This window comes from Cheilinus undulatus, unplaced genomic scaffold, assembly GCF_018320785.1.
Source record: "Cheilinus undulatus unplaced genomic scaffold, ASM1832078v1 Contig1, whole genome shotgun sequence".
Classification (NCBI taxonomy): Eukaryota; Metazoa; Chordata; class Actinopteri; order Labriformes; family Labridae; genus Cheilinus; species Cheilinus undulatus.
The window spans coordinates 198,517-225,862 of record NW_024571676.1 but is presented as its reverse complement, the minus strand read 5'-3'; the positions used below and the strand labels follow the sequence as shown (position 1 = coordinate 225,862).

General features: G+C 39.1%; 2 protein-coding genes across 4 annotated transcripts in view; one reads left to right on the top strand and one right to left on the bottom strand.

The window, feature by feature from the left end:
* tmprss3a (transmembrane serine protease 3a) overlaps positions 1-83 on the top strand; it is a 56,966-nt gene extending 56,883 nt beyond the window's left edge. The window contains exon 14 of the mRNA XM_041782390.1: positions 3-83. Coding sequence (XP_041638324.1) covers positions 3-47 — 45 coding nt within the window. The 3' untranslated portion in view covers positions 48-83. The remainder of the gene's footprint in view (positions 1-2) is intronic.
* Positions 84-117: 34 nt separating this feature from the next.
* The window catches only part of pknox1.1 (pbx/knotted 1 homeobox 1.1), a 41,259-nt gene continuing 14,030 nt past the window's right edge, over positions 118-27,346 (bottom strand). For 2 of the 3 annotated variants that reach the window (XM_041782398.1, XM_041782400.1), the window contains 9 exons: positions 15,957-16,084; positions 14,975-15,146; positions 12,767-12,967; positions 10,826-10,976; positions 10,597-10,694; positions 10,203-10,331; positions 10,044-10,120; positions 8,662-8,825; positions 118-5,369 (listed from right to left, as the gene is read on the bottom strand). In XM_041782398.1, the coding sequence (XP_041638332.1) occupies positions 5,188-5,369; positions 8,662-8,825; positions 10,044-10,120; positions 10,203-10,331; positions 10,597-10,694; positions 10,826-10,976; positions 12,767-12,967; positions 14,975-15,146; positions 15,957-16,084 (1,302 nt within the window). In that variant the 3' untranslated portion in view covers positions 118-5,187. The remainder of the gene's footprint in view (positions 5,370-8,661; positions 8,826-10,043; positions 10,121-10,202; positions 10,332-10,596; positions 10,695-10,825; positions 10,977-12,766; positions 12,968-14,974; positions 15,147-15,956; positions 16,085-27,346) is intronic. The other variant, XM_041782399.1, reaches the window with a different exon arrangement.

Genomic DNA, 27,346 nt, shown 5'->3' with positions numbered 1-27,346 from the left:
AGAGAGGAGAATCTCACAGTCCTGCTACTCTGAGCACAGCCAACTGAACCAACCCACCCTGGACACTGATGGGAATTTTTTAAATTTTTACACTCAACAAAAAGACTGAAAACTGCAGAGAGTTAGGCATCGTTTATTCCAAAATAGAAAGCTCTAAGGCAAAACAGACAAGAGAAAAGTGAAGAACGTTTCATAAAAAGCAAGACAGACGCGAGTAAAGAACCGAGAACTCAGCGAGGGTCCACTAGGACTCAACATACCACCCCGGCTGCTTCAAATTTCAAGTCTCAACTTTACAAGAGGGATATAAACCAGATTACTCAAACTATTGACAAACGACTGTTGTACAGTACAATATTACAGATATTCAAACAAGAGGCACCCCAGCTTGTGCAGTAATATCAACATATTGATAAAGAGATTTCCAATGGTTTCACTACATCTGTAGTGGCAGGGGGACCGACGGAGGCTGCAGAGATTCAGTCCTTCATGCAGCCTGTGAACGAGGAGTCCAACTTTTCCACACTGCTCTTTGTTTCAGCGCAGTAGCATGTACATAAATAAAAGTTTAATGCGTGCAAAAAGTCCACTGCTTCTTGTTGATAATGAGTTTCCACATCAGACCCTCATGATTGTGTGATTAGCATAGTGTTCTGGATTGTGCATTTGAGAAAGTGACACCTACGTTACTACTGTAAAATGATATACACAATGACGGTAAAACTGGGGGGTGTACCACAGAGCGAGATTAGAGGGTAATCCTTGTCTGTTAAGCTTAAATCAGAGTTTTCAGTGTCAAGAAGCTGGTTTTCTTTTAACCCAGCTGGATTACTATGGTACTATAAACTCAAAATCTGGTTGGAGTTCTGGCTTTAAATCGGCTGTTAAATGTCAGCACTTTTAGTAGTCATTACCTGGAAATGACTTCTGCTAGTAATATAGATCTTCACTTCTGGAAATAAATGTATGGAAGCTTTTAAAATTATGACATTACAGTTAATGTCACAGAACAAAACCATGTGGTTTGGCCTACAGTAACAGCAGATATGGCTTTGCATTGTGCAGCTCCTAACGCTCACTGTCCACATTTCTCATATCCAAGGCATTGGACGGACCCCACTGTTAAGAGCAATCCATCTGAGTATTTTTTTTCTAATGATGCTGACCTTGTCCCTTTCTGGGTAAAAACATTCAATCAAGTATATATATTTCATGTTTAATTTTTGTACATTGAGAGCACAGCTAACAGTAGTCAAATTTCTAGTTGTGCAGGCATACTGGGCCAGTAAAGCAGATTATGAAAAACAGTGGTAAATAGGAAAGACAGGGTTTTAGAAGCATGAAATACAAAAACCTTATAGTTTAGAATAACCTAATAGTCAATAGGATTCCAAATCCAGCTGCCAGTAAGTTCAACACTTCTCAACAGGGATTGGCATTATAATGTTGTAAAATTAACAAAATTATACGTGTATATGGGTGTCTGTTCAGATTTTCTCATCTAACTAGACAAATGTTATTTTCACCGAGATAAAGGAGTTGGGTCTATCTTTAATCACATCGACCAGTAGTCGAGGACTGCAGCCTCAGTATATGGGCATCAGCTGTACCAGCCGAGCTAAACTGGCGCTCATAAATTGTTTAACACTCTGGTAACAGTCAAATGTATGACCTTCGTAAGCCATTCAGGACAAAAAAAGGTCCACTTTGAAAAACATTCATAAGAAAAATATAGAAAAATAGTTTCTTCTCTAATTTTGCAGGGTTAATTCTTTTTATGAACTTCAGTCCTGAATAAGACTATTTTATTTTTATATTTGGGGGATTTAGTCCCTTAAATTCTAGTTTCAATACAAGAAGTCACTTCTGTTTTTATAAAAAAAAAAAAATATAAAAATCACAAAAATGAGCAATTTTCTGAAAAAATAAAAGACAGGGAGCTAAGGGATTTTTATTTTAAAGCACATCAATTTAAAGCAAATTGATGTTGATACATTTTTAGTTTTGAGGATTGTCTGATTTAATTTTTCTTTCTCCTACAAAGCCAAAAATGTCCAGTTCAAAAAATTGCAATAAAAATATTAGGTTTTTTTTTCTTCAACTTTTTAGAGGTTAAACCTTTCATTCAACATCAGTTCTGATCAAAACTACTTAATACTTACATATTTGGGGAATTTAACCCTTAAAATGCTTATTAGAGTGCATGATGCCTCTGTGTTTTTTTACATATGGTAAAGCAAAATTCCCAAAATTAGCTATTTTACATACACAAGCTAATTTTGTGTGATTTAAAAAAGTTTGAAAGCAGACTTTTTCAAGCATGGCCCTGAATTTCCTCAAACAATTAAGACAAACAGATTTTGTGCAGTCTTATTTAAAAAATGATCACCTTACTAAGCCATTCATGGACACATATGACCACTTCCACAACTAATATAAAAATATAAGGGGCTAATATATTTCCTCTCTTTTGTGTCACATCTTTCAACAGGCTCCAAGCCTGATCAAAACAATGAAAAACTCAGTGATTTTCAAGATTTCAACCCTTGAAATGCTACAACAACAAAAAATCCTACAACAAGAAAAAAAGAAAAACATTCTACACATGTCCTACCACTGTTTTCTAATCTACAGCCATTCAGGTTTGTTACACCTTAATGAAATCATGCAGGATGGCCATAAGTGAGTTGGGATTCTGCCATGACTGTCGTATGGTCGGCTTGAAATCACACAGTGTCTGCCCGGCTTTAGATAGATGTTGTTTCAAAAGGGCAGAACCTTAAAAGAAAAACAACTCTGAAGGAAATAAAACTTTTTCTGTCACACTCATTACTGGCCAATCAGAGCAACAAAACATGGCTTGGTAGACATGCCCCACCACAGTCAAGAAGTAAGCTAAAACTGGAGAGCTGGACTAGCAGCTGTCGGAATTTCAATCAATGATTCTTGCCGTTTTTGGAAGGAAAATTTATGTTTATGCTTCCACTAAACTACACTGAAGCTACCGTCTCTTTCTCCTCAAATGACTCTGATTGGTCTGGTCACTCTCTGACCAGGAACAAGCGTATTAACTTGATGCTTTGCAAAACGGATCTGCCCCATCACAGACATGAAATCTGGAAAATCCATGCGCTGATGTCTACACTACATCAATTGCTTCTCTGATCAGTTTGACATGGAATGCTTTTATTCTGAATGTGGAGAAACGAAAGCTTCATCTCCATGCTAACACAGGTCACTGCATCCCTATCTCCATTGTGTAAAATATACCAACAGGCATGCAGAGAAATGTGACAGAAATCAAAACAATTTTCCTGTTGGCCCTGCTGGTGTCTTGTCATCTTACTTGTTCCTCAGTCTTCATTCTTGTTGAGCAATTGAAGGAGAAGTGAACATGGTGCAGGCATTAAAAACAGCACGGTGTGGCATTTCTCTGTGCTGCATTACACTTAAGCTGGTAGAAAACTCCAAAAACAATCAGTAACAACTGAATTAAGCTTGAATTTTGTCACTGCATGCTTTTAGGACACGCTGAAATGCTTTATGTGACACATCACAGAGATTACCTTGTTTATACGTTTCAGTGAACACTTACTTCAGCGAATTATCTCCACATTTAAATGTCAAAACTTCTGGTTTTGGTCACAACATCTTCAAAAATCTGTTCAACTGAGCTGGTTCTGCAATAAAACATACATATTTAGTCTTGGAAGTATTACCCATAGACCAGAGCCTGTATTTCATGATCATGTTTTGAATCAATTCAACAGACCTTCAATTTGACTTTATTTCTACAATTACAGAAGTAATTCTCACATAGTTTCCTACCATAAGGCTTTATGGCCCATTTACAGTTGATAATAAATATGTAATATTCAGATTAGAAGTATTCACATAACAAATATCAAAATCCCCTAATTACAAGCTGCTGCAGCAGTGCTGTTATTGTTTTGTTAGGAGATTTATTTTTTGAACTAGTTGCCTTTATTTTGAGAACAGGACAGTCAACAGTGCCGGAAAGCAGGAAGAGAAAGCAAGAAAGGAGCCACAAAAGGCTAGCCTCCATACAAGAAGAGTAATCCTAACCAGCTTATGATATCTTCCATCTCTTACTGGATCTTAGAGCTTTGCCGAGCCAGAATAAAGACCAGGTACACTGAAATGTTGAACTTGCTTTGTGGTACAACCCCCTGTAGAGCTGCATTTAAAAACCAAGCACCACAGTGAGTTAACTGTGTTTGAACTCGTCTGATATCTGTTACAGAACACAAAGATAAAATCATTAACAATGCTCTGCAGAACCACGCACATGTTCTGCACTTTAGTGTCATTTTTGACCTATTTCACCAAGCAAGGGTCAGACTTTCTTTTTGTGCTTCTTGGCAAGAATCGTTTAGAAAAGAAAACACGTAAGGCCTTGTTAGTATTGTAAGTTTAAAACCAATTTAAATAGCAATTTCATCAGCTTTCAATTCCTTTTTCTATTTTTTAGAAAACTTCAAAGAACCCCGGAAAACAGGGTCGCTAATCTTAATTATGAATCTGTACATAAATATTCCTTACAAAACAGGAGAACACAAAAATGGAACAAGAAACACTACTTACATATGTTTGTATATAAAAATAAGCTTCTCTCGTTTTTTTTTCTCCCCCGATTCTCTCCACGCCGGCCCGTAACAGAGCTGTGGAGTCAGTCGTAAGAGTGCGCACATCTACTCAAAACACAAGCATGCAAAAAGTGAAGACAAACCCTTACAGATACGACTTTAAAGTGTTGGCATCCAAAATGAGAATTCAACTGGAAGAGGGGGAACGAGGGGCCGAGAAAAACAAATCAGTCAACATTTAGTAACGGAGCATACAAACTTGTTTCGGGTGTTTTTTAACACTTCTTTTTTTTCTTCCGTTTGTTTGATTTAATCTTTTTGAGCTTAAATATACAAAAAAGTGCACTCGCATACATCAACTAAATAATTAAAAAATGGTTTCTGAAATGAAACTCATGATGTACACACGCAGCATTGACCGCTGTTCAGCAGGGACAAGGGTTGGAAGAGGGCAGTCGCTGTGACGTCCTGGTGATTTGTGCTCTGTGTAAACCTAATGTGTTTGTTTGTTTGGACTTCCTGTCTGTAGACTTATTTGTCGCATGGTCTGTGTGTACATGAGAGTGAGGGAGTGTGTCCTCTACTGCAACGAGTCGCTGTTGTCCAGGCCCAGCCCAGCCATATCTGCATCATCGTCCTCATCCCCGCTGTCCCCCGACTCGTCCTCGCTGTGGCCCCCCAGCATCACCTGCTGCACCGCCAGAGTGGCCCCATCTGACGTCAGGCTCTGCAGACCCTCCATGTTCATCGTAACCATTGTACCTGTGGATGAAAGGAAACATTCATATTACATTTATTTATTTATTTTTATTGAGATTTATTTAACCATTGAAATAAAGAATCTGATTTACAAGAGTGTCCAAGCAGCAGTACAATGAACAGAGTAAAAAACATGAAACATTAAACATAAAAAAATCACTACAAAACACAAATCAACCAATCCTGAGTCACAGATCAGAAAGTCATCAGTGAAAACATCTACATTCTGATGCACTTCCTTCTACCTTCAACCTACTTTTAAAACAATTTAAAGAGAACAGCTCCCCAATACATACATTTTCCTGCAGAAAATTCCAGGCCGCAGGAGCAGTGTACCTGAAACTCTTTCTACCCATCTCAAGACAGACCTTGGGCACAGATAGCAAAAGTAAATCCTGTGACTGAGTAACAGAAGCAAAGACTGTAGTTTCCAAAACTTCTCACATGAATAAAACCACACAAGCATATGATGGAGGCAGATTTAATGAAGCCTTATAAATAGGTATATGCCAATGATTTAGCCCACATGTGGTATAAGAACGACAACTAACTCCATCATACAGAGTACAAATATCACTTATTAATAAAAAATATGATGATCAAATGATTTATCTCTAAGAAAGCAAAAAAGGAGCACACTCCTTTTTAGTATTATTTCTCAGGAGGGAAGTGGCCACAGAGGGCGCATTCCGGCTCACGGTCATCTTCAGCGTACATTGTGGCCACTGCCTTGCCTAGAAATAAAAACAGACATTTTTGGAGTGCTGAATCCTCAGTTTGCAAATTATCATCCCTATCCCTGCAGCATTTTTGGGTAAAACACTCTTGACACAGCTCTTTTATAAGCCTATGGCAAGCCAAAGGAAAACTTGATTAATTAAAATTACATCCATGTAACAAATAATCACAGTTTCCATTAGCTGGCATGTGCTGGTCTTTCATGAGTTTCACAGGCAGAAATCCAGCAGATAAAAATCTTCAACAGCCAAAACATCCGGCTGAAAAATATGCCAATTACAAAATAATGAACAATTACATATCATATTGTTTTGCCTAGAAGAGTTCTTTAATATCAACTCAAAGTAATTTCACTTTGACCTATTTCCTGTTTGGGGCTGGGGGTGTTTATCTACATAACACAGCACATGGCTAATTTAGATGAATATTCATGTGATCAACATGGATGAGGTCAAACAAAGCCCATCTCTGGGGAAATTTAGAGCTACCGAAAACGAGGCAGGGAAACTGGTTGCAGTGGGCCCAGAAATACATGAAGACTCATTTTCAAACAGTCTTGTTGACTGATGAGTGCTTTGCAACCCTGGATGGTCCAGATGGAGTCCCAATAAGGCTGTGACGTCAGCAAGGAGGTGGCGGAGTCGTGTTTTGGACCGGATTCATGAGGAGAGAGCTGGTAGGCCCCTTTAGGGTCCCTGAAGGTGTGAAAATGACCTCGGCAAAGTATATAGAGTTTCTGACTGACCACTTTCTTCCATGGTACAAAAAGTGACTGACCACTTTCTGCCATGGTAAAAAAGAAGAGCAGTGCCTTCTGTAGCAAAATTTTCTTCATGCATGACAATGCTCCATCTCATGCTGCAAAGAATACCTCTGTGTCATTGGCTGCTATGGGCATGAAAGGAGAGAAACTCATGGTGTGGCCCCCATCTTCCCCTGACCTCAACCCTACTGAGAACCTTTAGAGCATCCTCAAGTTAAAGATCTATGAGGGTGGGAGGCAGTTCACATCAAAACAGCAGCTCTGGGAGGCTATTCCGGCATCCTGCAAAGAAATTCATGCAGAAACTCTCCAAAACCTCACAAGTTCAATGGATGCAAGAATTGTGAAGGTGATATCAAAGAAGTGGTCTTTATGTTAACATGGAACTTGGCCTGTTAAGATGTTTTTGATTGAAATAACTTTTAATTTCAGCAAATATGACCTCCTAATGCTGCAAATTCAACAAATGACCATTTTCAGTTCTTTACAACCAAAAAAAATGTTTTAAAACTCTGTTATGCTTAATAATGTGGAAAAAAAGCATTTTGGGGTTTTTATTTTTTTAAAAATAATGGTTATCACAGAAGTTTGTTCAAAAACATTTGAATTATGCTCTAATGGCTGATAACTTGAAAAATACTCTGACTGTCATTTCCATAAATATTTTGGAAAATAAGAGAAAAATGTAGTTTGCTTAATAATATGGAAAGCGGTGTACTGTACAACTGACTGCATGTCTAAAGGAACAGCATACAATTTTCATTTATTTGGACAGTTTACACAAAGACAAATAAAGGAATGTCTTTCTCAGTTATTTCCCAGGTCTGGTCATGTGCAATATGTAGAAATAACCAGGCTGTAATAACAATCTATCCCTGGTTGGCTTGGTTTCTACTGTCTCGGTATTAGGTCAGTTTTGGAAATAAAAATGTGGCTCAGACATAAAGCCATATCACAGGGTTTCTGTTTTGTTGCTGTTAAATGCAGGTTACTGGCCACATGGCTATCTAAAACGAATGTCTAGTAGGTGTTCTAAATGGCTGAAATTCTTTGGGACTTCCAGTCGTTTTGGTTGCTGAAGAAAGAAGTACCTATAATGGAAACACTGGCAAAGGGGACAAAAAAACTGCATGTTTCAGAGACAGTGTCCTCATTGCACCAGTTTGGATATTTAAATCAACTTTAAAATAAACATAAGCTTTTAGCAGCTAAATGAACATTTTTTACATCATTATGAATGCTGAAATAATAACTGACTCAAAGACAACCAGTGTGCATCCTTCGTATTAATGTGATTAATGTCTCATGATCACAGCACAATATAGGCAGATCTATTTTGGTTAAAATAAAGGATCATAAGGCTGCTGCTGTACTCACTGCTCATTTACCTGTCCAAATGTACCATTCTACCTCTTCGCTCACTGCATCAAACTGACAGACACATTCAGTGATATGTATATGTGCTGCGTATATGTGGTTGTCGTCTGGTTAAAATTTGGTAGAGCTAATGTAACTTTGCAAGTCTCTCTTTCATTCATCAGCACTGAATACACTTCACTAAACGAAAGGAACAGACCAAGAAGATTATGCATTTTATAGTTGACGTCTGTAATGTTTGCCCTCAAGACTTTTAACGCTTCATCTTTATTATTTTAAACTTATTCTGAGGGAACACATGGAGTTGGTGGGAGTATTAAGTCAAAGAAATGCAGAGGATTTAATCATTTTATCACATTTCTTTGAATCCTAAATGCAGAAAGAAAGAAAAAAATAATTAGTGTTGTTGCTGTGTACCGTCTGGCATGGTAACTTGCTGGTGAGTCCCTCCTCCAGCGATGGAGTCGGGCCAGAAGCGCTGCAGAGGTCTGTTCTGAGGCGTCTTCTTCTTGGCTTTTGGCGTCTCAGACGAGCTGGCGTCCAACATGGGTTGCAGGATCCGCCTCCGTGCATTTATGAACCTAGATATACAAAAAAAGGAAGAAGACTTTTTTTTTCTTTTTTTACAATGTTAGGAGTGATAAGTGACACTGGAACCTTTAACTTTTTGTTTTTCTTTTATTTTGTATATAGGACTGGTTTTCATGTGAGAGATAAATATTCAAGCTGTGTTAAAACTGCTGACAGTCTTAGGGGTTCTTTAGACAATGCACCACTCAGATTAGCAATGCATTAGACAATTGGACTCTACAGCCAACACATACCCATAAAACAAGTGTCTTTCTTTACTCTAAAATCCAACCAAACTAAAAATACACTCAACTAGAAAAGCATTTGGAGAGCACAGACCTCCACCATTAGCCCTATCTCCCAACAGTGAAGAATCCTTTAAAAAATTCCTGGCTCCGTCCCCATGTGCCCCCCCCCCCACCATGGCATTCGCCAATTACTCCTTTCCCGGTGGGGTGGAAACACAGTGAGGCAAAGCATTGGCTTCGCTATAGGTGGACTGTCATGGTAGAAGCATTGCCTGCTGGTGCCAACAGATGCACTGACAGTCTCACCCATGGTCTCACTGGACAACTGGAAGTCATGGCAGAGGGTGAATATTCCTCTATTCCTCCCAGCATTGTGAGTATTCTCACTACAATTTGCTGTCTTTCTCTCTGTTACGCTCTGACTCATCTCCTTGACCGGGCATGCATCTTTCAAGCTCTACAAACTCCAAAACTTTGAATAGCAACACACCCAAAATGCTGCTGGGATTGAAGTTACTCATGTCTGCCATCTCCTGGTGAAAGTGGTAACAGCGCAGACCTCAGTCATTAGCCCTATCTCCCAATAGTACAGAGTCCTTAAAAGACATTCCTGAATTCAGACGGTGATCCGGGTCACTCCCAAAATCTAATCATTTCTTCCTTATGTCATTTTGACATTTCCTGAAAATCCGTCCACAACTTTTTGAGTTATGTTGCTTACAAACGAACAAATGACAAACCCACCCAATTACATAAGCTCCTTGGCGGAGGTAATGAGGCCTGGGCTTACCGCTCACCACAACTCCATTTCATCCAGGGCAAACAAGGTCTGAAGACATCAGTGTACATCTGTGTCCCCTGTCATGAAACCAGTCTAGTCCTCCTGATGCCCTTCTCTTTCCCACATTCAAACTTCAGGTTAGCTTGCATATACTTTGAATAATGTCTCTGTGGACCAGAGGAGAAGATGACTAAACTCACCAGTTGTTGACCTGCAGAAGTGTCAAATTTGTCTGGGAGGCAATTTGTTTTTTCTCATCCTCTGTTGGATATGGATGCTGGTGATAGAAAAAAAATATTTTGTTGTTTTCAAAGGATTCAAGTGTTAAAAAACAGCAGACTTTGTGTGCACAGACTCACCCCGATGTGCTGGAAGAGCCATGAGCGCATGACGTTGGTGGCTTGTTTGGGTAGAACTCCACGTTTGTTCTTGGTCGAGTTGTCGTCATGATTGAAGAGGTTTAGGTCCTGGTGGAACTGCAGCTGGAGCTGAACAAAGACATGGAGATTTAACAGCCATAAGTGTGTAGACTTAAGAATGAGTAAAGAAAACTTAATTAAACAGTTTCAAAAGATAGAAAAAGACGCCTATTCTGCACCACAGTTCATGGATTATGCACTACATATGGAAGGATTTGACATCCTATGTTGACATTTTAGCTGTCTTTAAATAAAAGACAGCTTTAATTTTCTGCTGTAGGTTTTAATCACATCGAGAGAAACATGTGCAGAGCAGTCACCGATAGTGTTCTACCTGATTGTTTTGGACACGTATTGTCCCTGGAGAGAGTGCCTGTGTTACCACCTGGCCCTGCGGAGTGACGACTGTAACAGGCTGGTACACCGTGCCACCTGGATCAAACACAAACACACACATGTTCAGTGCAGTATGATCTACTGAGAATAGTCTGCAGAGAAGCTCTGATCAAAGCGTCCCACTGGTACATGTCAGTATGTCAGCGGCAGTCACAACAGTACAGTACCTGAGGGAGAGGTTGTATGCCATGGTGACATACCTGCGACCACCTGGGTGGGGTTAACAGCTGTCACGGTTACATTCCCTTGTTGCAGAGCTGAAGCTGGCACCACAATCTGACCCTGAGGACTGATGGTCCCCGAGATGGAGCTGGGGGTCTGCAGAGAAAATGGTTGGTTGTAAAGCACACTGATGCAAGTTATGGATGTTAAACAGCAAGTTAGATTAAGGCCATTTACACACTTAAGATGTTTGGTTAAAACACACTCAAGCTTGATTGCCAAGTCAGAGCAGTTTGTCTGCTGGTGTGAAAGCTGTCAAACCATGGTGTGGACCAAACAACCATACAGAGCAGTTGAAAAGCAAGGTACCACACAGCTTTTAGCTTTCAGAATCTGTTGGGGTGGTTGTTTTGGAGTAGGAACATGAACCAACCAACTAAAGAATCAGGAACATAAATTGTCTCTGTGTCCAAAAAGTAAAAAGGCCCAAACCTTCCTCTTACTTGACACTTTTCATTCATTCAGCATGTTAAGTCCAATCGGCCGAAATTTTCTTAGCTGCCAATATGACAGTTCCCCTTTTTTTTTTAGCTAATATCTTATATAATAAGATAATAATAACAAAATAAAATAAGTTTTAAGCGAGCAGCTGCTTGCAAAAGCTACACAATGAATGGGGCTGTTTTTTCAATCACATTAGGTCTCATGTAGTGTGTGATGGTAGAAGCTGTGCTTGTCATAATAGAGCTTTGTCAGCATTTCATACAGGAATACTGGTTGCAGCTTATGTTAAGATGAAAAAATAAGTATAAGTGTGTCTTATACACCAGAGTCTATGGTAACTGCAGTTGCATTGTACTTTTAAGGATTAAATCAGCTACTGTATCTGAACACATTAGGTTGGCCACACAATATGGGAATTACAGCCCAACTTGAGGAAATATTTGCCTCTGATCATCGGCAATCATGGGGGCGTATCCCGAGTGAAGGCTTGTTGTGATTGATTATATGTCTTAATAATACTCATGTCTGCGGCATCAACACGATTGACAGAATCCTAAATATCAAACAAGTTTGACATTTTTAAAATTTTTTAAGATTTAAATATCGTCCAATGTGTGGCCAGCCATAAAGAGCACAGACAGACCTGACAGATCTTTATGAACAACTCCTGTGGTTGAATAGGTCATGGCTCAAAATAATCCACACACATCTCCTCAACTATCATGATAAACACCCCCAGTGACTCCAGGACATCAACAGTGTTTTTTTGCCTCATAATCAAACTGTATGGTTTGCTAAAATAATAATACTTTTAAGAAAATAAAACAAAAAAATAAAAAACAACAAGCAGTCACAACATAAATCCATGTAGTTGTCTGGTCTATTCTATAAGTAGAAATGACCTTTGGAGCCAACACAGCCAGGCGACATTCAGCTACTCTTTGTTTATTGTTAGATTTTTCCTGCAAGAAATTCTGACCAATCAGTGCCAATTCACACGAGGCAAAATAAGCCACAAAAGTTACTGTCATGTTGTCTTTGTGTTGCTTCAGGGTACCGGCTCTGTGAGACTGTGTGCTTTGTAAACAATTTATGCCACATTACAACATGATGGCGTATCTGTGCTCAGGCTCAGAGTGCTTGGGCTTGGAGCAGAGTAAGTGCAGACCAGCAGGGGACTTGGGAGGGTGGTTAAGTGTGCTTCAGCGCAGCGCGGGGCAACCGACTCTAGTACAGGTTCTTCCTTCAGAGCATTTCTCATCCTTTTACACATTTTGTCTGTTTGTAAATGTCCCAGAACTTAGAGCAAACCTGAGATAATTGTGCAACAACATAACATAGTCAGTGATGATCAAATCAGACCAAACAAACTATAAGTGTGAAAACGGCCTAAAAGAAGGAAAATATGAAGATGACAGGAGATGCTGGTGAGGGCATCATACCTGAGTCTTTGTGGGGGAGAAGTTGGGGGCCTGGCCTTGGACGGGGGAATAGGGACTTCCTGGATCTCCACTCAACAGAGTCTCACTGTTCATCTTGGTTTTGAGACAGGCGATGTAGCGGCTGCAGAAGTCCTTACACAGATCATTCACTTTCTCCAACTCCAGCAGGTGGATCCGCAGCACCTGGATGGCTTTCACCATCTGGGGTACATTTGACAGATATTTTTTTTTTACAATAAAAAAGATGAAAAAAGGAGCATGACACTGTGAAGCTGAGCAGGCTTTTTAAAATAGAACATCTTGTGAACAAGTCTCACTTTCTATCTTGCCCATCTCTCCTCTCTCAAGCACAATAAACAGTTTTTGCGGGATTTACTAGGTTAAGCATTCTAAGACCTTATCAATTCTATTATTATACTTCCTTCACAGTAATTCTAGCCAAACTGACTCCAAAGAGAAATGGAAAATAATTTTACTACTGTCCGAGAAGAACCCTTGTATTACAACTATTTATTATAAACTATTTATACTCAAAGAAATTGTATTCCTTTTTAAAGTTCCCTAAACAAAAGTTTTTAAAAAATGAATGAATTCATTCATTTCCCATCTTAACGTTAAAACAAAAAAAGTTTAAACATTTTTAAGTGCACCTGTTGTTGATATGTGCATCAAATCTATGCCAAAGCAAACACTGTAGGCCCATGTAGCCCAAAACCCTATGTATACCCCTATGCAGGTAGCCGACATGCACCTCTTGTAACTATGAGTCCCTAAGTACTGCGTCTAGTCTAATGAGCAGCACTGGGTGACTGCCAGTCTGAGTAATGTCTACATATTATGTGTAATGTGCTGTGAGATGAATGGCTGTAGACGGCGATATGGCTAGTCAAAACTACGCAGTATATCTGAAAAGAATCAGACGCGCATTTCCTCATCCATGTCTCTCTTAGAAGCCAAATGAATGCAGAAAATCCCTCCATCTTCTGCCCAAGCTAATTCAGCCTTTGTACTTTCCATCTCTTTTCTTTTTTGCAGTAACTGCAGTATAATCAACTGATGATCAATATTTATCAGCTTCAACTCCAACAGATTACACTCTGTTTTTGTTGCCAAGTTCCCCTAAAGGCCATTTCAGACTTCACAAATTCAGCCAGATTTTAGCCTGACTGCAATGTTGCAGGTCATCATCAAACCCCAGGCCAAATTATACGTATGTGGAATGACAATATTGGTCTGGTAGTGTGGCATAATCAACCACACGTTCGAGACACCCCAAGCCACAATTTAACAAGAGTGGCATGCCAGAATATTTCTTGCATTGCTGTCTAGTTTAACACCCTGACCCGATATCAACAACGTTAATACAGTAGGAGAGCATTTTCTCCTCATCTTTGCATCATCATTTACCAGAGTGATATTGAACAAGTCTGCATTTTTTCTCCGTCTGGGGATTTATGTGTCCCTACAGTGTTATCTTTGACATTTTATCACATTCAAACCTCAAGTTCTGTTTAATGGTCTACATCTGGTCAATAAGTCCTCCGCTTGAAGTATCAGTGCAAGTCAATAATTGTTTGTTTTTTTTTTCTTCTTGTCAGAGTAAAAGTCTGCTAACATCACAAACAGCACTTCTGTTGTTGCTATTATTCACTCTCTCTGACCTGACCATGACTCCTGTGTATATGTAGATGCCACATTTAACTAAAGGTATAGTTTGAAAAATGCATATTGCAAGTGTTCAGTGTTTTGTTACAAACAAAAAAAACACATGTACTGCTTTACTGTTCTGATTGTGGCATTTAAACATGAACGAGGGCCCACACTCAAGTTAAAATGTACCAAGAAACGTCAGTGGACAGGATTGTATCTCAAGGTTCTGCTAAGGCTACAGGTCCCTGACATACAAGTGTATGAGTGAGGCTTTTTACACATTTCCTGTGAAATACCTCACGTGCTTTGGCTTTGTGAAATACTTCAGCATTAAAAATGTCTCTAGTTTCATCAAAAGCTCGAGAATATTAAAAATATTAACTGAAGCTGCTGGTTCGACTTCAAAATAAAAAGTTACAATTACTATGGTACTGCAGTTTGGTGATGTTTGCCGCCTGAAATGCAGAAGCAGAGTCTCACCAAAATAAAAAGTTACAATTACTATGGTACTGCGGTTTGGTGATGTTTGCCGCCTGAAATGCAGAAGCAGAGTCTCACCAGGTTGTCGAGTTCAGGGTCCTCACTGAAGAAGGGTTTGCCCTCCTTCTCCTGACAGCGGACAAAGTTCTCGATGTCCACATCAAAGCTGGCTGAGGTGATGCATTCAGAGCTCAGTGTGGACTGTTCACACTTCTCGAACAGCAGGGCCAACAGCGGGAACAGAGGATGCCTGTGAAAGGTGCACCCACACAAAGACGAGACAGAGAAATGGGCTGTATTTAATTTACAAGAAAAAGACATTATATAAAAAGGATATAAATTTCTCTTTACTCAACAAAACAAGAAGGTGTTAAATGCTGCTGTCATGAAAATGAAACAAAGGCTGAAATAAAAAAAATCACATTGTCAGGCTTGCTGCAAACTTCTGACATTTCATTTAGGACCAAACCGGTTTAATTTCAGTTGTTTATAGTTTAAAGGCTTTGCATATCTTTGCCCAAGATTCTTCCACACCAACGACTCTCTTCATTTTTTTTATCTTAAAGTCAGAATTCTCTGAAGTTTCAATTCCTTTTTGGGGCAGTTTGCAAATACTTACATACTATGCTGCTATAAACCTACTAGATCCACAAATAGGCAGAAGAAAATAATCAAAGAAAGCTAACATCATGGCGTAGATAAATTAATAAGATTTCTCTGTCATATGCTACCCAAACTAATGTAATTATCATACAAGACAAAACCTGACCTGCTAAAGCATTTTATAACCTTAAATTTGATTTTTATTGCATTATGACTCTGCTCTGACACTTCACTAATACCAATTCTTAATTAAGCTCTTTAGGACAATGTGTGACATATTTCGAGGTTATGATTAGACCATAGGTGTACAGTGAGGAAGAGGCAAACGAGATCTCATCACACCCCTACTTCTTTCTAATTGGAATGTGATACTCTTTGGCAAAACATCACAGATTTAGGACTGGTAGGTGTCATTCTGTTTCTCCCTCCCTATGCACATGCATTTTTTATGCTCTACCGATATATGGAGGCTTTTTCCGCATCCATGGGTGTCTGCGGCTCTGTGGGTACCGGGCTCGGCACCTCTGCCAATGTCCCCTCGATAAACTTCTGCTCCGTATCGCTGTCTACCTTCACTACTTGCATCTGTGGAGAGCCAGAGAACAAATAAGTTAGAAATTGAAAGTGAGGCATCACACACACAGAAAGAAAAACAAAGAAGAGCTGAAGAAGAAGGCGGAGAGTGAGATGTTAAGGCATCATGTGAAGATCTGGAGTCGCTGCAGGGAAAGATTCACAGAGCTCTGCTTTAATACTCAAAAAGTCACAAGAACCCATTTTAAAAGTACATATGCGTATTACATCAGACTTGAATCTGACTAAAATTAAGACTTTATCGATGCAAAATGAACTGAGTGTAACAGATATTACTCACTGAATGTTGTCAATATGGTTCTCTTTACAAGATTTTTAAACTGTTCATTGTAAAGCAGGTTTAGTCATACATGAATCAAAAATGATTTTTTTGTACATTACCAATGAATAAAGAGAGGATGATAAGGTTGTTTATACTAGATATTTTCAGCGAATCAATCTCTGTTCTTTAATTAATTATGGCATGATGTATTACTGAAGCTTTTTAAGAAAAAAGCATATATTTTATGAGAAAGGTGTGCTGGGGAGGAGAGATCTGTCAAAACTGTGCAAACTCACGTTTTTACAATTTGAGAAGTGCAAGAATTTCCCTTGCCATATTTGACAACCAAAACCAATATTGGACCACTAAACCTGGGCTTCAACTGCAACATTAGTGTGGTTTGAACTGATTTTTTATTTTGCACAACAGTGTTTGCCTGTAGTTTGTCATGCAGTGTACACAGGGGCACAATGGGCGATCACAGCTTGATCAACTGTTCGTCACAGGTATGATTAATTGCAGGTATGTTTGGAGTTTGCTGGCATGTTTGGAATCAGTCATACAATGTGGGCTGATATTCCACCAAGACATTTTTGAATGATGCAAAAATCACTTTTCAATCCCCTCAAGTACCAGAAAAATCCATTTCCTTCCCCCTTCTCTTTCACCACTCTTCAGAAAACGTGTGCTGAAACAAGCTGTTCTCAGATTTTCCCTCATGATGTCATGTGGGGAGTTAGCACCACCCCCAGGTTTGGTTGGCCCTCCCTGCTTGGAAGAAAGTTGCCCTCCTCTCCTGAGCCTCCTCTGGCTCAGGAGAGCCACATCCATCAAGCCAAATCCATTTCCTGAGAGGGGTGGAGTCAGACAGCTCAGAAATATTTGAAGCCACAGACACAGAAACAGCTTGTTCTGAGCAGGACTGAAACACAGACATGAAAAAAAATCAAACACTGAAGTGTTTTTTTTCAGCAGCAAACTTCACAGGCTTGTTTTGGGGACCTCTGAGACCAAGATAAACTCGTCTTAAAAGGGTAAAATATGTCCCCTTTAAAATCCAACAGACTACCCCTGGTTTGCTACAAGACTTGAAATTTTGTTGCCATGGTACCTTAAAAGGAACCCTGCATGATCAGACAAGTTCATCTTGTTGGAAATGTTCTTTTTATTTGTCATATGTATATTGAACTAAAAAACACTAGATATCTGCATTTTGAGTAATTTGAGTTTATAAACTAACAAAGAGGTTGCCGTGTTTTGGTCTGCACTGGCTTTGTGATGTCACAGTGCCGCAGCGCTCCTCGCCATTCCTATGCAGTAACCGCTGTTTCAGACTGGCAGCCAGTGTAAGGGCTACAACTCAGAGACATAGCACGTCTCACGCACAAAGAATTTTAAGATTCGAGGTCTACTCTATTTTTTCCTTGCACCATGAGGTTATCTGTCCATCTAGACAGGAAAATGATAAATACAGAGCCATATTTACCTTGTTGTAGCAAGTATTAATGACCAAATGGGTAGAATATGTTTGAAATCTGTTTCTTGATGAACCAGATGAAGGCCACGAGCTAAAATGTGTCTGTTTAATAAAGTTGTTCCCCAAACTATTTATGAAGCTTTCTGTTTCCACACGGTTCACAATGTTGCAGGTAAAGATAAAGACAGAATAAAAACTATTGTTGGGCCATTAACGGCGTTAACGTGCTACGTTAACGCGAGACTCTTATCGCGCGATAAGAAAATTATCGCACGTTAATCTATTCACTTAAGGGGCTTACAGACACACCGCCGAGCACATGTAGTGGGCTACCAACACGCCTCCAGCCATTTCCAATGGGAGGAGGGCAGAGGTTTGGGTCTGCTGTGAGCAGGCTTACACTCCGCTGAACTGGACAACGTCTGTTTTTCATGAAAGAGTGGATGCTTGGGTGTGTGATTACAACCAGTACTCGATATTACATATTGTTTGCACATAAGCACAAACCAGAGGTTGCGCTGGGACAGAGTGCCGTATCAGCTTTATGACGTCACCATAAAAACTAAACTTCTTTAAACAGCGCGGCAGTTTGTTCACCTTTTTCCTCAATAAAGGGCGGAAATCATCAGAATCTAGTCAATAAATGGTCTGTTGTGACTCACCTTACAGATGAACACAGGCTGGAGTCAGTGAGAGGAGATGCAAAGGCAATAAAAGTCTCCTGTCACCTCAAAAACCACTGTATCTCTGCAGCCTGAGCCCATTTCATCCTCTGAGCTGTAGTAGATGTGCAGATACGAAGAGCGAAATTGCTGGCATCTTAAAAGTGATTTTAATCATCCATGGATGCATGATGGACTTTTTGCTGGGTCAAAACAAAAAACAATCTTCTTCTTCTTTCTCCTCCTTTGGGGGGGTTGTAAACCAGCTACGTGCATACCGCCACCTGCTGTTTAAGACCAAGTAAATACGCAAGTGCGCCAGGGCAGGTTTGATATTGCTAGTGTGAAAGCATGCCTGCGGGGGAAGGGGGAGGGGGAGGAATTGCGCCGCAGCGCGGTTCGAATCAACTAGGCCTAATGTGAAAGCACCCTAAAATCCCGCTGGATCCATCCTGACACAGAGCTTCATACAGCACACGCTCATGCATCACAGCACTGAGACAAGTTGGAGAGATGGAGAACAACTTTCTAATTCTGTCTCTGTTATGACCTGTGAGTAGGCTACAAACGTATGCCTTTATTTGTTAGATTTTCATGACTGATATCATGGACACTATGCTGTTAAAGTGAGGTTCAGAGAAAGAGAGAGAGAGGAGAGTCGGGCGGTGGTGAGCGAGCAAGAGAGAACAGGCTCTGATGTGAATCATCCTTCATCCATCTCTCTGTTATGTTTCCATGGTTGAAATCCACATGGTAAATGAGCAAACTTTGGTGTTTAAAGGGAGGGTTCAGTGGTGAGCAAGCGAGGTGTTCTCAAGCAGTCTGTGATGCATTTTCCTTAATATTTTGCTAGGTCAAGCATTTTTTTAATGTCTTCGGTAAAATTCAAATCTAGCATCTTAATCTAGATTAATCTAGATTAACTACAGGATTGCAGTGAGATTAATCTAGATTTAAAAAATGTATCTATGCCCAGCATTAATAAAAACACTCCGGTTTGTGCTTTTCAAAGTAAAAGCCCACTTTAGCATTTCTTTGGAGAAACCCCCTTTATATGTACAGTGCTTAACAAATTTATTAGACCACCCTAAACCTAACCAAAGTAAGGTTTATGCCACAGCTGCCCTAAATTAACAGCATTGGTAATTACCAAAATCATTCTTTATGTTTCTGCAATGGTTAATACACCAATATGTAGAAGCTCTTTAATCCCAATGATATTTTTAATAATAAAATATAATTAGGGCCCGAGCACCGAGTGGTGTGAGAACCTAATTGTTTTTGCTCGAGATGTGTAATTTTTTGTTATTGCGTGGACTTTTGAGGCCCTTATTATATCTGAATTCGTGTAAAGTTTTGCATGTACATCCAGTCTCACGAAAATTTTAATATTTTTTGGGTCTTCAACATGAAAATTCAGAATTGTAAAACTAGCGCCCCCTACCAATTTTCAAAGTTAAAGCTTCCTCCTTTGACTTTGTCGTAGATTCATCAAATTTTGTGTGCAGGTGCGGCTTGGGGAGATCTACAAAAAAGCCTCTCGGCCCACACTCTAACTCCAACAGGAAATCCGTCTTTTTGAATAAATTGGCGAAAATTGGGGTATTTTTGGCCTCTTCCAGAGGTCTTATCTGGATTAACTCCGCTGAGGGATTTCATCCGATCGACTTGTACTTTGGCACAGAGGTAGATCAGACATGGATGATGAAAAGTTATTCGGGGTTTTCTCATTAGTCAAAAGGCGTGGCCGTGGTGAACCCTCAAATTTGCATATTTTTTGAAAAACAGGGAGTTGTTTATAACTCAGCCATGCATTGTCCAATCTGGCTCAGTCTTCCTGAATTTATGGATGGTCCCTTTTTGCACACATTCATGTGATTACATGTCTTTTACAGTCAAAGCGCCACTTAGTGCTGATAGGGAATATCAAGGCTGATAGCAGAAGCCGCTGTTTAAAGTCCTTTGAAGATATTTACATGAAATTTGTGTTAGGACAGCCTAGAGAAGTGGATTTATGTCTGTACAAAAATCTGTGACTTTTCATCAGAGGGCATGGCTTCTACAGGGCGACATACAAAAAAGATGCTTTTTTTGGTCTTGCAATCAATTTTTAAACAGCCATAACTCTGGCATACATTCTTGTATCTGAAACAAATTTCATGTGCTTGATAACAGTCACACCCAGAACAAATTCATATTTGAAATTTTGAAAAATTGTGCAGCGCCACCCTCTGGCAACAGAAAGTCACTACACCTAAATTTTGCTTTATGATACCAACATAGTTGGTCAAATTATGCTGAAATTTGCTCAGGCAGTTTCCAAGGAGTTGACCTTACACATAATTGAAGGTCAAAGATCTATGTCAAAAGGAGCGGCCATGCCAATTTTTTGTTCGCCATGCAACCAGAAGTAGAATTTTCAAGTTCTTAAGACAATTTTAGAGGAATTAAACTTGGCATAAAAATTCCCAGTACCATTCTGAGATGATTGAAAAAAATTCAGCCTCTGCAGCAGGTTTAACCTAGGATTTCGGACAGGAGTGGACAGATGCGTCATGTCAGGATGCACAAAAAAGCCTCTTGGACCCATATCGTAAGTCTAACGGGAAGCCGGACATTCTGAATTCTTGGTAAAATGAGGCATATTTTAGGGGTCATATTTGAACAAACTCTTCCTAGGGCGTTCATCCCAACTATTTGATCTTTGGTGTAGAGCAAGAAGAGATGTCTTAGGTCAAAAGATACTCTGGGATTTCTCATTAGTTGAAAGGCATGGCCATGGCAGCCCCTCAAAGTTAGCTATTTTGCCAAAAAATCTGATTTTGCTGTCATGGAAACATGCAGGGCCAAAACATACCACATTTTCTCAAACATTACTGTTTTCCACATCTTATCATGTCAGCATGCCAGAATTAAAGATCTGGAGATTTTCATCAAAGGGCGGGGGCGTGGCATCCTTGCAAATTTCAATTTTGACGATAAGGTCTCGCCATACAAACACAATCTGTTTTATCTCAGCTATATATCATAACATCTTAACTAGATTTTGTGTGCTTATTGGAATTACATGGCTGAACAACTTTCGTACGCAACATTTTTCTCTAAATCATAGCGCCTCCAGCTGGCAGCATGAAGTACTGTTTATGTATAATTGCCTCTAATTCCTCCAAAACTGGAGATATTGCAGTCAACTTTTATTAAATTTATGAAGTTTCATTGGGGTAATCAGATTTGTAAAGCCCACATATCTGCTTGTAACTCAGTTGCCACAATGAAGGATCCTTCGCCGTGAAACATGAAGTACTTATTTGAAGAGCTTAAACTTCTTATAGAGTCCTGAAACTTGGCACAAATATGCTCAGTGGAAAATTAAGATGATTGATATAAATGTTGTGGGTGGGCGTGGCTTTTTGGCTCCGTGGCACCCCTACAACATTTCAAAAATTCAGCCACTGCAGCAGGTTTAACCTAAGATTTCGAAAAGTTTTGAGCTTATACAACATCTTAAGATCTACAAAAAAGCCTCTTGGACCCATGCCGTAAAACAAACAGGAAGTCCACCATTTCAAATATTGTGGGCAAAAAGCAGCATATTGCAGACGTTACAATTTTCAAAATTCCTCTTGGGGAATTCTTCCAAACACCTCCATGTTAAAGATATTGTAAGAGGACATGTCAAAGCTGAAAATTTAATTGGAACGCTTTCATTACTCAAAGGGGTGTGGCTATGGTGAATTTTTCTTCGCCATGAACAGGATATAGATTTATCCTGGGCTTAGAAAACTTGTGGATTCTTGAAACCTGGCACAAAAATTCACAGTGGGAATCTGAGATGACTGCCCTTTGTGTTTTGGGTAGGCTTTGTTTATTGGTTCAGTGACACCCCCCACAATATTTTAAAAAATCAGCCCCCGGGGCACATATTACCTAGGCCTTCAAAAATGCTTAAGCCTTTATGTCATCGCAGGACCTACAATTAAGCCTCTTGGACCCATATTGTAAAACAACAGCAAGTCTATTTTTTCCCTTCATTTTGCAAGTTGAAAGCTTCAAAAGTACCTCTTCTCTGAATGGAACCAAAATTAAGGCTATGCTGCTCTCTTGTAATAATACAAAATGCTGCAACACCATTTAGGACAGGGTCCAAACAGCAACCAACACACTAAAATGTTTGTATCTATTTTCATGGATAAACAGATACAAACATTAAAATGTTTGTGTCTGTTTATCCATGAAAATAAGAAAAAATGACGAACTGAGATGAGATAGTAAAGCACTAAGGAAAATAATAAAACGTGTACACATCTGTATCTCTGTATTTACTCCTCTGCTCTTCATCACCAATGATTGGAACATTCAGAAGACAGTCACTGTTTTAGCCGCTTAGCCATTTTTCTCCTGTGCAGTGAGCGCGCACACACAAGGGAGAGGGAGTGAGGCTGCAAGCATGCCAGAGAGAGAGAGAGAGAGAGAGAGAGAGAGAGAGAGAGAGAGAGAGAGAGAGAGAGAGAGAGAGAGAGAGAGAGAGACAGAGAGAGAGCAGCTGAGCCCAGCAGAGCAGAATGAGGAGCTGTGAGGTTTACAATCCTGTGATTTGTTCATATTCTGGAGGTGCATTTAAATTTTCAGGGCTCATACCTCCTGCCCATTTGTTTGACTACCAAATTAACTACAAGCTCTGGATATTAATGAGGGGTACCATCTTCTGTTTCTGTGAAATTGTGAGTGTTGCAACCCCAATATACCCCATGGGTGCAGTGTGCCGTGTTGCTGGCACTCAACGGTTGCCACACATCCGCGGTTGTGACACGTCCCTATGTGCAGTGGGTTGCGAGGGCCCATCATCACTGCTTGCAGCTTTAATTATTATTGTTATCCATCAATTTTCAAATTTACTGATTTACAAAAAAACTGAAAAAATAGTAAAGCACATTTGTATTTCTTGATTAATATGTCAAATTATAGTTATTTACTTGCATTCATGAACAGAAAAATTAGTTTTAGTGGTTGAATGTTATGCTTGATTCATTTCTGACTTCTCAGAGAAGGCCAGTTAGCTGGTTCAAATTTGGGTGAATTCAGTTTGAAATCCCTCATTCCTGTTCAAAATGGTAAAACGTGGAGAGCTGACTGAAAATGAAAGAGTCCGCATTAAGGCACTTCATGATGCAGGATGGTCTTTGAGACAAATATGACAGGTGGTCTAATAAATTTGTTAAGCACTATACATAATGCTTTTATTTTGAAAAGCTACTGGCACGCTTCCTCTACACACTGAATCCAGTCGCTTGTAGGGAGGTTTATTGAGGTAAAACTTAGTAGGAATGACAGAGCTTTGCAAGAAGAAAAAACATACTGCCATTATGAAACGGCGAAAAGCGCTGCAGCTACGTGACGTCACAGTACCAGCGTGGACCAATATGTATCAGCCTCCTGGTGATTTTATAAGCTTGCATTTACTCAAAATGCAGATATCAACTGAGATTTTTAGTTGAATATACAAACGAGAGATACAAATATCTATCCAACAAGATGAACCTGTCTGATCATGCAGGATTCCTTTTGAAAAGGTATCAATGTTGTTTGACTGTTATCAAAATCAACATTTAAATTTCTGGAATTAGGTCAACAATAGCGTGGAAATACATAAAGCAAGTAGACAACAGTACTTATACTGTCAATAAAACAAATAGATAATACAATGTGCAAGATGCTGTTTAGGAAATGTGTAAATGAAAAGAACAACTATCTGTTGTAATGCTTGTGTCAGCCTGCTTTTTACCCCATTTATTTAGTGCATTAACAGGGCTTCTAAATCTGCTTTGGGCATTCAGATATCAATTGCTAATCATTAACACTTTGTGTGGATGTACCTCTGTGCGTACTGAAAACTGATATCTCATAGCTCAGACTGCATACAGAGGTGATCTGGGATGCCTTCAGCCTAGGTCTGGGCCATTCATCAAATTAGATTAAATTGCAACATGGCGTGCTGCAATTTTCAAATCGCAGACAGTGCAATATTTCTTTAACCTGAAATGAGTCAAAATACCAGTTTGATACAATTTTTTTGAAGCAGAATTTTTATGCTCTACATATAATGCAAACATAAAATTTTGTTTTGTTGTTCTGTTTTTACAAAATGCCTTCTTTTCTTCTTCATGTATATGTTTTTCTTATTCAAAACAAGAATAACAAAGAAATGATCATCCCTTCAATATACCAATTGATATCAGGCTTAAATTGTGTGATCCAAAATCCCAATCAGATCGTTTTGTTAATTGTTTAGCCATAGTTTATTCAATTTATCTAATATTGTGCAGGTTATAATGAAGACTGATTCATTTCTTGTGTTTTTAACAACATAGTAGATGATAAAGTATTTGCATATTAAATTGCAATATGGGGGAAAAAACTACAATTAGATTATTTTTGCACGTTGGTCAGCCCTACTTCAGCCAGATTTGACCGAATGTGTGGACGCAAGATGCACTAGCACGCACTGAAGACCGCCCATTAACTGACTGCTAGTAAACGAAAAGCATGGCTTTATTAATGTCCAGCCTCAGAGTTATGAGAATCGTGGCTCTTTTCAGATTCCGATTCAGAATATTTGTCTCAGCTCAGTAAGAGGGCTGTTTTTTCTTGCTCCTAAACAACTCTTCATTTGGTACCACAATTCCCTTCCTAACAACAACAAAATGGGAAAAAAGTAGGGAAGCATGATATTGGTTTTTGGACGATATCCGATATTTACAGAATAATTTTAGGCGATACTGATACGATTTTCAAATATGTATTTCAGCCAAAAACTCCAGTCCTTTAAACATGTTAATATATAAGGATGAACACAGAAATAAACTTGACAACTTTAAACACACTTCGAACTAAGGTTGTCCTGATCAGCATTTTTGGCATTCCGATCCTGATCTGATTTTTTAATATTGAACATCTACCGTCACCAAGTCCTGATCCGATACTAATAATTATCTGGATTAGAATTGCAATCGTTTTTGTTTGCAAAAATAACTGAAGGAAACTGAATAACTACTAGATGTCTCAAACATATTCCATTTAACTCGGTACAGCCAACATAGTTGTAAAACCTATAAAATCACATTTCTGCTCAGAATGGTGGTAAAGCTCTGTTTCGCTTTAATCATTTGTCGAAAAGATAAAGTTACATTTTCACTTAGTGCAGTGTTTGAATTCAATCAGACAGTCAAATATCTCCTTAAAAGTGGTCATAACAGGTGACAGACCTGAGCAGTCAAAAATAACTCAAATAACCTCAAGCAGAGTCAATAGTCACAATAACAAATTAATTCAATAAATGAATTTAAAATATTACAATTCCTCTTAGAAGTGGTAATTAACTTGATTCTATTAGTCACAACAAAAACTGAACTCAAGAAATGAATTAAAAACATCCTAACTCCACTTTAAAGTGGTTTAAACAGTTTAACTTAAACAGGATCAAAAACATATGAATCATACAGATTCAAAAAGACACTGATGAAGATTTTATTTGTGAAGTACAGAAGCTTTTAAAAAAGGCCACACCCTTCAGAGGTCCTTGCATGTCATGTGATGGCACTGGACTGTGGTTTCACCTCAAATTGTACAGGGCACAGCAGGTTGTAATATGATCTACAGTAATATACAGTTTAAACATGTCTGTAACCCTTTTTCTGGTGGTAAATCAGTGAAATGAAATTCAATGAAAGCTCATCTCACAGCATAATGGATACTCTCATCATTGCAAGACCAGTGTTTCCCACCAGAGGCCTACGGTGGGGGAACTGTCAAGGGATTCCAGGGGCATGATCCCCTGACGGAAAATTTTGTACATTTTAACGTTAAATGAATTGTTCTTGTGTACTTTGAGGGAAATTAAGAGGTCAAATCTATAAAAACCTTTGTTCTCTATGAAAAATTTTGTGTTCTTTAAGTGTACTGATTCCAATTCAATTGGTCAATCAAAAATGATTTTCCTGGTCTGAACTCCAGATAAACTAATTTGGATCATGACACTGATGATCTTTTCTTAAAAAAAAAAAAAAAAAAAAAACGTTTCACTGTTTTGCGGCATGCAAGATGCTAACTGCAGAGCAGACCACCACCCTTATAGAAATGTGACTTTAGGGGGGCACATTTGCTATGGTGGCAAAGATTAGACTATGGAGGGCTATAATAGTCAAGGCAACAGAAAACACTGCATGTCTCATAGATCTTATTCAAAACACTGAAGAACATTTTATCATCCTGTCAGACAGGACATTGAGACCAACATGCTGGACTCACTCCAGTGTTCAGGCACACCATAACAGAGTGCAAGCAGTAACCATTGTGGTAAGCAGCAAACAGTGAGTAATAAATATTTAGAACTAAACTTTATCAAATTTAAAGCACATGAAACATTACCCAATATTATCAGAGCTTATCTGATAATTATCTTAGAAAAAATAACATTTGAGTGAGAGGCATGAAAAGAGAGCACACGTGCACCAGTGCACACAGCTGTAGAGGAAATATAGAAAAAATTTCACTGCTCTTCTGTCCTGATGTAACTCTGTTCATCAGTGAAGTTTGTGTACAACTATTTATTACTTCTAGTATTCCTTTAATAAACGTTTGTGTACTTATTGTGTTTTCGACTCTATAAAAGCATCGTTTTCTCAAAGGATTAAACTAAGCTTGTGTAGACGTGTGGCTCTGCTTACTAGTTGTGTGCTCTGCATGTCGAAACGGGTTTGGTCTGAGCAGTGACTTGTGTAAAGGGATTTTTAATCCGAGGACAGTACTATCATACTGCAGGGAAATTTGGATAAGAGGAGGAATTGTGAGTTCTC